This window comes from Microcebus murinus, chromosome 17 (genome assembly GCF_040939455.1).
Source record: "Microcebus murinus isolate Inina chromosome 17, M.murinus_Inina_mat1.0, whole genome shotgun sequence".
NCBI lineage: Eukaryota > Metazoa > Chordata > Mammalia > Primates > Cheirogaleidae > Microcebus > Microcebus murinus.
The window spans coordinates 58583681-58600094 of record NC_134120.1 but is presented as its reverse complement, the minus strand read 5'-3'; the positions used below and the strand labels follow the sequence as shown (position 1 = coordinate 58600094).

Sequence of the window (16414 nt, the reverse complement as noted above, 5' to 3'; positions counted from 1 at the left end):
TTTGTTTGGTTTTTTGTTTGTTTATTTGTTTGTTTGATTTTTGAGACAGAGTCTTGCTTTGTTGCCCAGGCTAGAGCGTAGTGGCGTCATGACAGCTCCCTGAAACCTCCAACATCTGAACCCAAAGCAATTCTCCTGCCTCAGCCTCCTGAGTATCTGGGCTATAGGTGCACCCCACCACGCCCAGCTGATTTTTTTCTATTTTCAGAAGAGACAGGGTCTAACTCTTGCTCTACTCAGGCTAACCTCAAACTCCTGAGCTCAAGCAATTCTCCTGCCTTCCAATTCTCCTGCAGGCATAAGCCACTGCACCTTGGCATCCTTCCAAGGTTTTGTACCTAATTGTGTATTTATCATTTTGGACTTTTTCCAAGGAGGGCCCCCCAAATTGTGTAAGCATCAGCCCTCACAATACATCCACCGTTGTACAGAGTTATGAATCTCTAAGAGAAAGTACCAATGCTTTAATTTTTTTCCTCCAAAAAAACCTATGTTGATTCTGTGGCAGAAATGTGGCAGCTGTGATGAGCATGAAGGCTGGTACAGGCAAGGGGTCTCAGGACCTGCGTGCAGATCAAAGGCAGACATAGGTGACCCCTGAGGTCCCAGAGAGGGCCAGATGGCTGACGTGGAAAAGGTGTTTAGCAACTTATGTAGTCAGTTGCTTCCATAGCTCTGTTAATTCATTTTGGGTAATTCTGCCAATATTACCAATTCATGAATCCACCTTAAGATAAGGAATGTTCTTTTAGGAGATCCTGCTTGCCATTGTGAGTGTAACTGAGCACAGTGACCGCATGGCTCTTGAGTGAACTAAAAATCACAGTTCACACTGAACTCACAGTTTTTTAAAATGCAAAACGAAACAAAACCAATACATTCTTATCCCCAAAGAGTGATTTTAAAGGTCCTTTTTTAATGTACCTAATACATCTGGGCCAAATGTAATCCATCTACCTGACCACATCCATTCCTAATCATAGCCCATATAGAAAATTTAAAAGACAGTAGGTAAGACCGAACTTGCCATTATAATATGCATGTCTTTTTATTGCTCAAGTGGCAGTTCAACTAGTTAAGTTACTGAGTACTAAAAACTTTAAAATTATGCTGTTAGTTGTATTTATAGTTAATGTATGGTATTAACTTTTGACTTACGATATTTTATTTTGAGGGACCTTCTGGAATGATAAGAATGTTTTGCAATTTGACTTGAGTAGTAACACACATGTATACATTTCTCATCAACTGAACATAAGATCTGTGCATTTTATTAGAAACTTCCACAGAGAAAATTTGTATGCTACCTGCAAAAAAATTTTTTTACAGGTTCTTTTTACTTTAATTTTTTGAAAGGTTATAACATGTGTTTTCTTATTTGTCACTCTTTCAAACTTTAGGAATTCTTTGATCATGTGAAAAAACTTTGGGACGATGAAGGCGTGAAGGCGTGCTTTGAGAGATCCAACGAGTACCAGCTGATCGACTGTGCACAGTAGTAAGTTGGTTCCTGTGCAGGCGCAGGCTCTTTGGAGAGTGTGCCGCATTCACAGTTACGCCGCTCTCCCGGGACTTCTCAAGTGCCTTGAATGCGAGGAACAAATAATTAACATTTTGCTACAGAAATTGACTCGTAAAATGAGACATATTTAGAAAATGGAAAATTGAAAATCCAATAGCAATTAGTGTTTCAAGGAAAAAACAGAAATGAATTCATTTGTTTTCTCCTGATTGTTGTTTTCAGTTCTGTTCATTCTTTTTCTTTCTACATAGACTTATAGAGATATTTATAAATTAAAATATACTTAAATATTCATTACTATATTTTAATTTTGGAACAGAGGCCCCCAAATTCAATTTCAAAATAATACTAACATTTGCAATCAAGTCAGGTTCTTATTTAAAGTAATGTGATCATTCTGTATACATTAGACATATACTGGAACCTGAAAATAGGTGGTAATTAATAGAATAAGTAAATATTTGATTTAAAATGTTACAAAAGAAATTTTTTTAAAAGGATGCTGGTACTACGGTTAGCTCATGGTTTTTCCATGAAACATTTATTTTTCTACTTTCTTTGCTATTTTAGATACATTCTATTTCTGAGAATAATGGTCCCCAGAAAAATGTTAAATAATCAAGAAGCTCTAGATATGTTTCCTATTTTGATTACAAAAACTGTATTTAACTAGTTTTTTCATATAACTTTGGATAGCAAGCAATCAGCAGTTTTACATGTTAAGTCTGTAAACTCTAAAAGTCTGTATTTGTGGAAGAGATTCCATAAGCATAAAATCTGGGAATTAGCAGTATTTGTAGCCAATGGAGCTACACTGTGAATACTGATTTCCAGGAGTTAGTGTTGTGTGGCCCCCAGCCGGATCACTGCCTATGGATCTGTTCGCGACTGTGGGGTGGTTGTAGAGCACCCCCCAAAGCCCCAAGAAGCCCAGAGTGAGGCTCGGAGGGGCAGGAGGGCTGGAGGAGGAGGTGCCTATGGCTGGGGAAGGGAGGAGTGGCCAGAAAGGAGTGAGGGGGGTCGGTGGGGCCTGACCCTCTGAGGGCTGAAGACCATGGCAAGGAATTTGGCTTTTCCCCCAAATGCAGTGAGTGAGGTTGTCAGAGGAGAATAAAGGAGGAGGCAGGGACCTCCGTGGGTGCCTCGGGTGGGTGTGCACTGGGAGCCAAAGGGGCAGGCCCAGGGCTGGGCTGGATGATGGAGGTGGAGGAAAGGGGTCCGGATGGCACAGGGGGCATCGAGGTACCATTCACTCAGTGGAGCCTGGGGGTGGAGGCTTCCTGTAGGAGGACAGGGGAAGACACCGAGCTCCAATTAGAGGAGTTAAGTTTGAGAGCCAAAGGCACAGCCTGGCGGAGATAATCAAGCAGGCAGTTTGTTCCAGAAGATTCCAGCACAAGTGACAGATTATCAGCTGATGATGGTGTGAAAGCCCAGGAAACACAGGAACACCCTGGGGGAAGTTCTGTCTGCAGATGAGTGGAGCCTCATCCCCTGTCCCGGGTGGAGGGAGGGGCGCTCCCGCAGAGGGCGGGGCAGACCAAGAGGAACTGGAGTAAGAGAAGGAGGAAGGGAAGGAGAAGGGTTGACGAGCTTAACAGCATTGTGCTTCCTGGCCTTCTTTCCAAGAACTGGCTGTCCCACCCTCCATCTTCCACCAGTGCAAGCTGAGGGGTGTGGTGAGCAGCAAAGCAGGACCCCTGCAAACACGCTCAAGAGACCATGGAGAGTTTTAACAATCCTCCACTGTACACACTAAAAACTATTTACTAATGAAGTTTTTTGATCAACTAGAAAAGTATTTAATTTCTCATTTGCTGCCATGCTTGACAATTACTTCAAGATTTACCCTAAATCACATTTTAGATTGGTCCTGCCCTTTAGTCTATAATTGTGAATACCTTGTTCCACTGGGTATTCTTATCATTTATATACATTATAGACATACATACACAATATATATACAATGTATACTATATATACATGTACACACAATATATACGTTACATACATGTATACATCCAACGAGGCTTGGATGTGGGAGTGTAGGAAGGTTCTTGGTGGAGCTCAAACTCAGTCTGAGTGCCAACAGGAGGGTTGCACATGCTGAAAGGCCTTTTATCTTTCCTTTTTGCTCTCACTCACTCTTTAATATTTCAGTCATTAAACAATCATTTCAAAAGTACAGCAGAATCATATCTTAAATCACTGTGCTTTAGACATAGGAAGTATACACCAGAAAAATGCATGCAACTGGAATTTCTAGCACAGCTCATAATAATATTGAAATTCATACATGTTTGCATTCAAAGTTGGTGTAGAATATGTGTTTTGTTATCCTTTTTCAGTATTTTTTGAACTGGCCTTGGAAAATACCACAGTACCACTCAATGTCACATTAGGAATTTCTCTGTCTTAAAAAAAGAGAGAGACAACTTATTCTGTCACCATAGTGATAGAATTGATGATTTAATTTAAAATAGAATATGCAATAATAAATCTTGAAAAAAGAAGTGGTTTGAGCTCCTACTAGGCAGATCAGGATTCCAGTCCTGGCCCTGCCCCCACCACTGTGTGAGACTTCAGGCAGATTAATAGGAAAATAACAGAATCTACTCTCATATGGTTGTTAGAGGATTAAATAAAGTCCTCAAAATAGTGCCTGGCACTTAGTAAGCACTAGGTGAGTGCTGCTGATCTCGTGCTGGTGTGTGACCATGCAGGAACTGAGGCAACTGAGGCCCAGAGAGGTAAAAGGTTTCCCAGTAAACAGATGAGACCACAGCCGGAATCTGCTGATCCTTTCGGTTCATCCTTTCAAATCACAGATTACAGAAAGCCCTGCATAAAAACTGCCTTGTGAGTGAGGCTGTGAGGCCCCAGGCTAAGACCCCCCTTCCAGGCTTGCCAGGAATAAAACACCTTCAACTAAAGCCTCTTCCAGCTTTCTCAGCCCTGGGACTGGCACAGAAGCCTGGCCCCCTGAGACCTGACTGTCCTAAGCTAATCATAACTGCTCCAACTCTGTTTGTTTCATCCATTTTAACACACCTGGGAATGATGTTGGATTAGATCAACTATCTTGTTTTCCTCCATGCTCAGATTCTGGGGTTGAGGAATGAGGAATTTCAGAAACAAGTAACATTTTGATAAATTTCTTACACCAATATCGGGCTGCCAGACTTTTTAATGTTGCCAAATAAGATGTTAGAAAAAACATAAGCTGCCTCCATCTCCCATCACTGTCCTTCCATAAAAGAAAGAACATGCCAGCATCAGACATGACCTCAGAACGCAGCTCTGGGACCACGATCCTCGTATGTCTTGTTCAGCCCACTAAGGTTTGAATTTCTCAGGGAATGTGTCTTATCCATCTTTAAACGCACGGCTCCCACGCGAGTGTCCCTGTGCAGAGCGGTGCTCAGCGGTGCTCTATGGAATGCATGAATTGGCAAACAAGGGCTGTTGTTCATTGCGGTGCTGGCGGGAGAAGCTACCTGTCGCCTTTAACCGCCGCACCTGCTCGTCTTTCCCGTGCAGATCGCCAGTGTTCCCACGCGTCTCTCCTTTCCTCCTCCCATCTGAATCACTCTCGCGAAAGATCGGACTCACGTCTCGGTGTGACTGTAAGTCACTCTGTCACTTGCTCCACAGGACGACATTCTGAACTTAGTGCTTATGACCAAGGGAATGGTTCCAGTAATTCCGAGGCCTTTTAAGGTCATTTATTCCATGGCAGGAGTCACAAAAGTGATTTGAGGAAGAAGAGCTTCTTAGTGACGCAGAGACTCCGCGGGGACCTCGGAGGCTGAGCTGCCCTTAAGACCTAGGGGAGGCTGGCAGCAACTGTCCGTGTTCCACACCTAGGCAGACACTAGAGGGATTCAAAACACACGTTGATATGAAAACATGGAGACGAATGTTCATAGCAACATTATTCACAATAGCCAAACAGTGAAAATAGGCCACATGTCCATCAAATGATAAATGGATACACAAAATGTGATACATCCCTACAGTGGAATAGTATTCAGCCATGAAAAGGAATGAAGCACTAGCACATGCTACAGCATGGATGAACCTTGAAAACATGCTACATGAAAGAAGCCAGACACAAAAGGCCACATGTCATATGATTCCATTTATATGAAATGTCCAGAATAGGTAACTCCATGGAGACAGAAGCAGATTAGTGGTAGCCAGGGGCTTAGGAGAGGGGGAAATTGAGAGTGACTGCTAATGGCAGAGTTTCTCTTTAGGATAATGGGTATGTTCTGGAATTGGAGAGTGGTGATGGTTGCCCAACCTTGTGAATATTCTGTACACTGAATTGTACACTTCAAAAGAGGGAATTTTATGCTACGTGAAATTATGTCATGTGATTATATCTCTATTTTAAAAAGAAAGATGACAGGGAGGGGAGAATCCAGGACAAGAAAGGCAGTGGGAGCAGCTGGCCAGGACTGGTGTGGGGGTCCAGCCGAGGAGCCACGTGAAGGCGGAAACACTACCTCGCCTTTCAAGCCTCTTCACTGAGTCCGGGGTCCTCTCCTCAGTACAGGTTGGAGTCTGAGTGTGTGTTTGCAAGGCTTGCTTCTTCATACTCCACCCACCAGAAATGCATGCCCCTGCACCACACCCTCTAAGCCTGCAAATTGTGTGTGCTGGGGACCCCCAAAGTTGTAAGGCAATATGGCATACAAACTCTAAAGGCTATGAGTTTCCTAAACCTGTGGGGTCTTCCTGTTCCTTCTGCAAAGACCTAACTTCTTTGAGCCTCAGTTTCTGTTGTAGGAATTAAATGAGATAATATGTGTAGAGGTGTTTTTAGGTTGTGCAGTGTTATGCGAAGGTCAGAAATGGGTGTATTAGACTCTTTTATCTCTTGTCAGTGGATTGCTGTCATGGACACAGGTACCGATCCTTACCTCGTTCCTTGCAGGCATATGTGAGGGGTGGGTGGTTGTGGAGGATAGGGGTCCAACTAAAGTTACTAGATGTTTTCTAAAATAAATTTTTAGAGGCTGTGAAGACCTGTGTTATGCCATCTGGCATGTAAGGAATGGAAGCTTGCTAAGGCTACTTGGAGAAAATCAGGGTTTATTCTGAGGATATCTGGGAGCCAGTGTTGAGTCAGAGGCACTTTGGGGAATGGCTCTTCTGTCCTTGCCTCTGGACATTTCAACTTCACTTTCCCCATCTGCTCCACTCTTCCTTTGTCCACCCCCTAACCTGTAGCCAGATTCCAGAGGGAGCAGGGAAAGGGGCTTCGCTAAGGCCAAGCCGCCTCACCTCTGCCCCTGCCTTTGCCTGGCACAGTGGCGGTCACAGGCCCGGGTGGAAGCTGCGTCAAGGCAGGGCCAGCCAGACTGCGGTGTCCAGCCCCAGGGAGTGTAGGGATAGTCGTTATCCCTGGGCTTTAAATAATATACTTTCAGTAAAAATGAGTGTCTTTGAAGCATCAAACAAGGTGTGAAAATTATCAGAGATTATATTTCATACAGAATTTCCCAGATCCTACTGTGGAAATTAAAAAACAATCTCTACTGACTTATCCCCCAAAATGCATTTCCTCTAAGTTGTAATAATAAGTAATTATGTAACCATGGAGACAGCTATTTTGGGAGAAAGAAAATCAGAGAGAATTGGATCTTTAGAATAGCTTTATAAAATCAGACTTTGCTTAATGTAACTTAAAACTCCAGCTCAGAAAGTGTAGGTTCTTACGCTTTGTACCCATACATGATAAGCTCCTTTAGTACATCCATTTGAATAATTGGTTTTCTCAAACAGAGAGAATATCCTAGAAAAAGAAAAAAGAACAGTGAAAAAGGTCAAGTGACTTTCTGCAACAGTCCCAGACCTAGTAACCATAGTCACCCTTTGGTACTGGCTCGGATCCAAGTCCTGGGATACCAAGCTTTCAGGACAATCTGGAAATTATTAGCACAAACAAAAGTTTCAGCTTCAACATTGATATTTTTGCAGGTCATTTTAAGATAAAAGAAAATATAATTTAAAATATGCCTATTACCATATACTGTTGAATTCATTGAGTATATAACAACCACCTAGATGCACATACATGTTTTTCTTAACCTTCATTTTGACCTTTATGTCTAGCCAAAAAGTATTCCTGTTTATGGGCAATACAATAATTTTTTTTTAGCTATGAAGACTAAATGTAGCAGCAGGGACTGAGCAGGTAGACCAGATGTCTCTGTGTCGCTCCCCCCCCCCATCACTGGTGTCTGTTATCTTCTTTTGGAAACCCCTGTCCAGAGACACCTAGAAGAAATTTTTTGAGCAGACTTAACCACAAATTTATTTGTAAAAAGTGTTTTAAAATATCTCAGAAAAACTACTCCCTTGAGTGGAGAATTCCAGTGGATTCCGTTCATTGTCTGATTTAATCCTCAGACTTGCATAAAAGAAAAGATGCCCAGGATGGGATGGGGCCAGGCCCTGGCCTCTCCCGTGAGACTGGTGGTGTTTGCCATGCACCGTGTATACTGCTAGGTTCATGTTGAAAGCTGTGCAAATCGGGACCTTCAAACTATATGTGATAAAATAAAATGTTTTTGATGCCTTAGAGCTGTATTTTTCAATATTTCTTAGAAATGGAACCCTTTGTCACTCACAGCTGTGTGTGGAATGCCAGAAATGCAACGGGGAAGTGCGGCTGAAGGGGCGGCGAGGAGCCCCATCTCCATCGTGAGATCCTTCCTGGTCCTCTGTTGGCTCCAGGGGACTCCAGACCCCACAGGGGGCAGTTTAAAAACTAGGACCAATTTTCAACATTTGTGGCAGCAGAACCAAATACAATTTATAGCAAACGTCAAACCAAAGTGCTATTTTATCAAAATAAGTGTGTCAAACCAAAGAGTGGTATTTATCAGAAGAAAAAGTATTGTAGATATTTATACTTATAACATTTACTTGTCATAAGTAAACAAGAATACCTCTATGGCTATTTTGATAAAAAACAAAATTGAAATTCAGTGGTCGTGGGTGACAGCCGAGTCTGTCACGAGCTCCACCTGCAGCTTCTTTCTGCGGGAGAACGGGGTGCGGGGGTGCCCTGGCACCTTTACATGAATAATTGTACATGGCAGCAAAAATGGTGTCTTTCTTTAAGTTTGTCTTGCAATCACAAGAAAAATTTTAAGTTAAATTATGCAGAAATGTGAAAAGAAGAATTATAAAAAATGTTCTTACAAGTTGAACTAACAGTCTCTAACAACTCTTGGCGTTCCTTACCGCAAAGGCGAAGTCTGATAAATGTGAAATTTATGGCATTGCAAGGGGCTAGCTTCCCCTGTAAGGGCGTGACAGCTGCTCTTCCAGGAGGGCTTGGCCCCACAGGTGATCCCCAGCTCCAGTGGCCTTTGGTGAATCAGGAAGAGTCCCTTAGGGACTCACTCAACCGGGGCTGCATCATCTAAAGAAATGACCAGTACCTTCCTTCCAAATAGTAATACATTTGCAAGAAGCTGAGAGTATGTGCATAATATATCCATAGGAGTTTGAGTTACACAGGTAGATGCTTTTGTCAAAATTCAGTATATGTACACATACCACTTAGGTTTCATTGAACATAAATTTTACTTTGAAAGAAAAAATGAAAAGAAATACTGATTCCTAGGTAATAATCTATGGGCTGAAGTATTCAGGAGGATGCATACTTCTGTTTTCACTTTCTTTGAAATGCATCAAAAATAAGATGGATTGATAGATGGATCGGTGGCTAGATCTGTGATTTTTAAAAGTACAATAAAGTAGTAATGCCAGAATCTAGGTAGTGGGTATTCAAGTATTCACCATAAAATTATTTCAAATTCGTTTTACATTAAAATTGTTCATAATAAAATGTTAAGAGGAAGAAAGAAAAATATACATATATATCGATGTGATCAGAAGGCTACAGAAAAATTAAGTACATAGTAGCACAGGTTAATAAATTAGTAGAACCTCACTAATTACAGTGTGGAACATGAGACATTTGAGTTGGCGAGCTTTTATCACAGTTCTTTTAAGTGTTGGCTGAATTCTTTGAGACATTTCCAAGGATCTCAGGGAACTCACAGGAAAAACCACTAAGTGCTGTTCCATAAAGTGGAAAGTTCCACAAAGTTTCAGAATTACATAGGAGCTGTGTTTCTTAGCTTCAAAATGTAGCTACAAGATAGCTGGCACTGTTGAAACTTGGCGCGTGGGGGCACTGCTCCATGCGCATGATCTGAGTTAGCATAGTAACCCTCGACTTGCCCCAGTGAGTCCACTATCTACATTTTGCAGAGGAGGACATAAAGGCACATAAAATTACACAAGACTGCACGATACCAGACTATTACTTGATTTATCCAGGATTGCAAATTTTAAACCTAAAAGATTATGAGAGACCATTTTAGGCTAAAAGTTCAGCAAGCATTCTGTGAGCATCAGATGCGTGCAGGCACTGCCAGGTGCTATGATAAATGACAAAGATGAACGAGGCTGATGCACCTGAAGATACGAGTTGTTGCAGGACCACCCGCTTTTGCATTCTGAAGTGACTTTCATTAAGATTCAATTTCCATCCAATTCATATATTGAACCTAGTTTTCAAAAGAAAGCCAGGATAGCTGTTTTTTTTTTTAATAGAGGTCCTCATGGTTCAAGAAAGTGAAAAGATAGTTAAAAGAAGGCACAAAATATTTGTAACTCATATATCTCATAAACAACTTGTATCAAGAATACATAAAGAACTCTTACAGTGTAATAATAAAAAGATACATAAACTAATTTTTAAATCAGCAAAGGATCCAAATAGACATTTCCCCGATAAGATATATAAATGGCCAATAAGCTCATAAAAAAAAAAAAACTCAACATCTTAGCCATTAGGAAAATGCAGAGGAAACCACAGTGACATTCTACATCATCTCACTAGTATCGCTACTCAAAAAGTCTGATAAAAACAAGTGTTGGTGGGATGTGGAAAAATTGGCACCCTCATGTCCTGCTGGTAGGAATGTAAAATGGTGCAGCCACTTTGGAAAACAGTCCAGCAGTTCTACAGAAAGCTAAACACAGAGTTACCATATGACCCAGGAGTGTCACTCCTAGGTATATACCCAAAGGAATTAAAAACATACATCCACACAAAAAAGTTTAGACAAAAATGTTCATAACAGCATTATTCATAATAACCAAAAATGGAAACAACCCAATTGTCCATCAGCTGATGTATGGATAAACAAAATGTCATACGTCCACATAATGGAATACTGTCCACATAATGGCATATTATTTAGCCATAAAAAAGGAATGAATGGGGGGAGGGGGGGAAATGGGCATTTATTGAAACCTTAAAATCTGTACCCCCATAATATGCCAAAATAAAAAAAAAATTAAAAAAAAAAGGAATGAAGCACTTTACATGCTACAACATAGATGAACCTTGAAAATATTATGCTAAGTCAAAGAAGCAAGTCAAAGGATCATATAATGTATGATTCCATTTGTGTGAAATATCCAGAATAGGTGTATCCATAGAGAGAGTAGATTAGGGTTGCACAGAGCTGCTGGGGACAGGGAGTCAGGGATGAGGAAGTAACTTTAATGGGTACGGGATTTCTTACATTGAAGAAAATGTTCACTTTCTTCGCAGTGAAGAAAATGTTCTAAAGTGATTGTGGAGATGGTTGCACCATTTTGAATATATAAAAAAGGCCACTGAATTTTGCACTTTAAATTGAAACTCCCCTGTGGTAGCTAGCTTGCTAGATTTTAACTTGGAACACTTCCATAAAATTAATTTGGAAACTGCTAATAAGTCTGCCTAATTTCAGACTTTTCAGGGCCTTTCTATATTTAATATCAAGGGGGGAAAAACAAAAGGGAGATTCCATTCAAATGTAGTGAACATGGGATGCTTGTTTCTCATTCTATTTGATATTAATAAAAATGTAGCACTATGCATTGTTTCTGTGAAGAAGGAATGAAAGATTCCTCATCCAGCTACCCCAAGCGGGCAGCGATTGCTGGGGAAGAAGCTGCTTTGCCGCGGCTTCCTTCTAAGACACGCACGGTGACTGGATATACCTTCTAAGACACGCACGGTGACTGGATATACCTTCTAAGACACGCACGGTGACTGGATATACCTTCTAAGACACGCACGGTGACTGGATATACCTTCTAAGACACGCACGGTGACTGGATATACCTTCTAAGACACGCACGGTGACTGGATATACCTTCTAAGACACGCACGGTGACTGGATATACCTTCTAAGACACGCACGGTGACTGGATATATCTTCTAAGATAGACCCGACTTAACAGATCCTTTTGCCAAAAAAGGAAAATTTTTATTAACCTCAATTTGGAGGTTTAATGACATCTTGGATCTCTTTTAAAATAAGAAGCTCAGTGAGAGGTGAGCACAGATTTGAGGGTCAGTTTCTCATTCCTCTTCTTCCTTTGACACAGTGTGATCTAAGCAACACTGTCTACTCAGTCTCGGGGCGCCCCTCTCAGACGCACTCCTCATCTGAGGTCCTCAGGGCTCCTCTCTCTGCCCTTAGGCACCTGCTCCTCCTAGTTAGCATCTTCCTTGCAAGAATCTAGGGGAGGCCCGGGGGACCCGCTGGGAGATGATGCCGTGACAGGTCCCAGTTGCAGGCTGCTGCAGAGGAGAGGAGGCACCAGGATGCTTCCAGTCAGCAAGAGCCCCATCCAGTGCACTTTGCCCTTTCTTCCTCATTTCAGTTCATGTAAGTGACATTGAGGAATTTGCAAAGTTTCACACTTCAGTATAAGCTGAAATTCAGTTAACTTTCAAATCTCCTTTAATCTATAAACGTCTCTAAAACTATACTTTCTTCTGCAAATATACTAAGATTTACTATTAAGTATTGTTTTCCAGATGTTAGTCTTGGCTACAGTTTATTCTATTTAGGACATGGTTAATTGTGGTTATTTAAAGACAGTCTTATGGTTCCTGGGAAAGAACTATCTCCTCGAATTCCTCGCTCACTCAGTGTGTGGAGAAAGCGCAGTCAGTGCGTCTGTACCTCAACTGAGGAGGCCCTCCTGTGAGGAGATATTAGGGGAAATAAAACTCCCCACTTGGTGGAACATTACGCATGCATCAGGGTTGCAGATTACTTACTTATGCCCATACTGTTCATCCTCCAGCCTGGAACTCAGTAAATAGGTATGGAAAACAGGCATGAACCAGAACATTGTAGACTGACTCCATCAAAGCAACAGAAGAAAGCATATCCAATGTATTTTAATTCAGAAAGCTCATATCTAATGACTTAGTTCAAAATCATTTGAAATTTAGCATTTCTTTTAAAAATGTCTATCTTTGGCCTGGTTCAGAAGAAACTGAATGCCGTAATGGCACACTGTGGAGTACAGAAGTGATGGGCAACATTCCACTGTGTTACAGGATGTTTTACATTCTAAAGAGGTGTTAAGAATATATTATTGCTAGTAGGATTCACTGAGTTAAGTTATATTTTATTTTTAAGACCGTTTTCTTCCTAACTAAAGATACTAGCTTAAACTAACAAAATCTTTATGTTTGGGGCCCAAAAGCTTAATCACAGCTCTTCCTTGACCCAAAGAAATGGCCAAGATTAGCCTTCTGTGAGCACTGATGCCCAGTGACCCCTTCCTTGACATACAGTGTGGGTTAGACTAGAATTGAACGGATTTTTAATGGTTCTCAGAGTATGTGGTTGCTGGAACCAGCCCTCTCTATCCTGTGACCATGGCTATTGTTGTGAGTCACTTGCCTACCTTAAGCAGAATCCACCTGAGACACGACGCTGGGTGAAAGCTGGATCTTCAGGAGGTCAAATACAGCATCTATTAGGGGTCTGAGTGAGTCAGCTGCACACACGTTCCCAGGAACAACAGTGAAGAAGACAAATGCTATTTCCCCAACCGTCTACCAACACTCAGTCCACACTGGCCCTGGGAAGAGCCCCACCTTCTCACAGTTAGTTTCCATCATGAACAGAAGGTGCTCTGGGAAGAGGACAAGAGAAGGTTTTAATATGTAACAAAATTGACTGGCTAGTTTGCACATTAACTATTTTAAACTTTTAAGGGTTGTGAGCTTAATGTTCAGTTAAAAAATAAAAGTTATCTGAGAATGATCGGCTTCCAGCAGTACCACGTAAGGCAGGCATGCGATCCTGTCCTTCCAGCTTCCGGTCTGTAGTCACCAAATCGCTTTCGACCCAGAGCCTTGTTGGCAGTATAAGCTGTATATTTCCCATTCGACAGTCAGACAGCTATTAGATATTGACACATGCTTCTATTCAGGGAAATAAGCTTTTCTTAAAAAGAAAAACAGCATAACAAAGATTGCTAGTGAAGAATGGGAACAGAGATGGGAAAGAGAAGGAATGTATCATGTACTTCACCAACCTCACGATATTTCAGGTCTTTGGTTTCCTGCCATATTTCTTCAGTTTGTACCTGTATTTTTGTCTCTCTCTGGGGTAGGAACCCCCATTCTCTAACTGCAGGAATCATATAGAGATGGGCACAGGCTTTCTTCTCTGTTTTGCTGTGTCCACTTTACATGGTCCCCGTGAGATTTGCAAACACCCATTACGAGTTGCTGGGGAAAATCTATTTAAATAAAACATTTTTTTTCTCTTAGTAAATTTTACAATGAATCTATACAGATTGCTCCAGGAATTTTTTAAAAGGTTGCAGTGAGCTATGATAATGCCATTGCACTCTAGTCTGTGTGACAGAGTGAAACTCTTGTCTCAAAAAACAAAAAGAAAAGAAAATTACTACCATTGATTTTTTTTCCTAATGAATCTGAAGCCCAGCTTCTGTGAACTCCCAGGACAAGGTGGCCACTGTTTTTCTCAGTGCCAAAAGAAATCCTGTACTGTCTTTAGAGGGACTTGAGTATTTAGATATCATTTTCAGCTTGTCATCAGATTGGTAAGAAGTTGTTCAGTGTAGAAAAGGAGAACTCTTCCGTTGGTACAATAGCAGATGCCAAATTAGACTCTCAAGACGCATGGAACTTAGGTTTCTCATAACCATGTTAGCTCACCAGCATCACCGTGAGGAATAACAAGCCATGCATTTAAACTGCATATGGAGCACTGCCTGTACCAATGCAGAATGCTATTTATGCACTACTTTCCTATTTTCTTCTAAATCTTCCTTGTTTTCATTTGTAAACTTTAACACCATGTTAACATAATTTGAGGGACTGTGACTTTGCAATATTCCAAGGTTTAAGGAGTCTCAGAGTTTTTAATTATAGCATTATTCCTAAATAAAAAAGTGTTATAGAGAAAAAATTATATATATGTATATGTAATATGCATAATAATATATGCAACATATTAATATTATATGTAATATATAGATACATATGTTATGTATTCCTTAAAATGGTCACCAAGTGAATACGTATCCAGTGCCACTTCCTTCAGCTGTATTCACACATTCACACGTTCAGCAGAAATTTACTGAGCATCTGTTGTGTTCCAGAGGTTGAATAGTACCAGGTACAGGTGGTGAACTAAAATGTCACTGTGCCAGATATAATAGGAAAGACTGCTACTGAGCAAATAAACAAAAATACATGCATAAATAAAAATTGTGATAAGTAAAGAAGAGCTCTCAAAGAGATTTTGAGGTATAACATTTCAAAACCACTAGAAACATACCTATGAGAATCCAGGAATATTCTAACCCACATAATAAAGTTATTTTTCATATCTTTTATTTCCTTTTTTGAGTGTCTTTAGATTTAGCAAATGATTCTTTTCCAATAAAATCAAACCACAGGTCCTGCTGAAATATCTCAAGTGTAACCACTTGTATAGGCCAAATGTGCCAAATTACAGCTAATTTTTCTTCCTCATTTCATGATAAAAATAATTTTATCAGGCATGGTGGCTCAAGCCTATAATCCTAACAATTTGGGAGGCCGACGTGGGGGTTCAATACAAGCCTAAGCAACATAGCAAGACCCCGTCTCTACAAAAAATTTAAAAATTAGCCAGGCGCAGTGGCGCATGCCTGTAGTCCAGCAGCACAGGAGGCTGAGGCAGGAGGATCACTTGAGCCCAGGAGTTCAGAGTTATAGTGAGCTGTGACCATGCCACTGCACTCCAGCCTGGATGACAGAGTTAATAATAATAATTAATTGGTTTGAATCGCAGCTTTCTAGAAACGTCTGCACTCTAATTAAAATTTTCTTTGTTTTCACTAAGAAAAAAATTACGTACTTGGCTATGGGTGTTGTAAGGTCACAGTGTTATTGCAGAAGCTGCTGCTATTCCAACTAATCACTATTCAGTAATTATAAACTGAATATTCTTTTTTCACACCTGTATTGGGTCCAGAAGGTTCTCAGATACAATCAGAATTGTCATAGGACCAAAGTCTTCTTTGAAAATAATCACCCTTTTGCTAGATACACAAAAACAAAAGCATACCAGTCTGAAAAAGACCTGAAGCTTATCACCCTTGATGGAATATAAAGAATGGAAACTCAGAGCCAGGTTGGATGTAGATCTAGACACAGAGGTGGTGGAGGAATAATTCCTCAGAATCTCACTTGAACAACGACGTGGATGGAGGCACTATTGGTGAGCGGAGACATGCGGATTTGGGGGAAAGGACTGAGTTCAGTCACTTTGAGGAGTTGCCAAAGAGTCTTCCACCACAAATTACCCTGTGTCGCCGAGTTAGCTGAAGTGTATGAGTCTGGACTCTGTCGACGTGAAAGTGAGAGCTCTTAGCTGCGGATCCCGTTGAACACCTCAGGAATGGCTGGGGTGCTGACAGGAAGAGAGGGCAGGGCTAGAAGGGGTGTGGAGGACTGCCAGAGCCAAGGGTGGCCTTCTC

General features: G+C 41.1%; 2 protein-coding genes across 4 annotated transcripts in view; both read left to right on the top strand.

Annotated features, from left to right (window-relative positions):
• The window catches only part of CIDEA (cell death inducing DFFA like effector a), a 511919-nt gene that overhangs the window by 276256 nt on the left and 219249 nt on the right, over positions 1-16414 (top strand). The window lies entirely within an intron of this gene.
• Positions 1-16414, top strand: part of GNAL (G protein subunit alpha L) — a 163180-nt gene that overhangs the window by 116491 nt on the left and 30275 nt on the right. For all 3 annotated transcript variants that reach the window (XM_020282328.2, XM_075993709.1, XM_075993708.1), the window contains exon 5: positions 1401-1498. In XM_020282328.2, coding sequence (XP_020137917.2) covers positions 1401-1498 — 98 coding nt within the window. The remainder of the gene's footprint in view (positions 1-1400; positions 1499-16414) is intronic.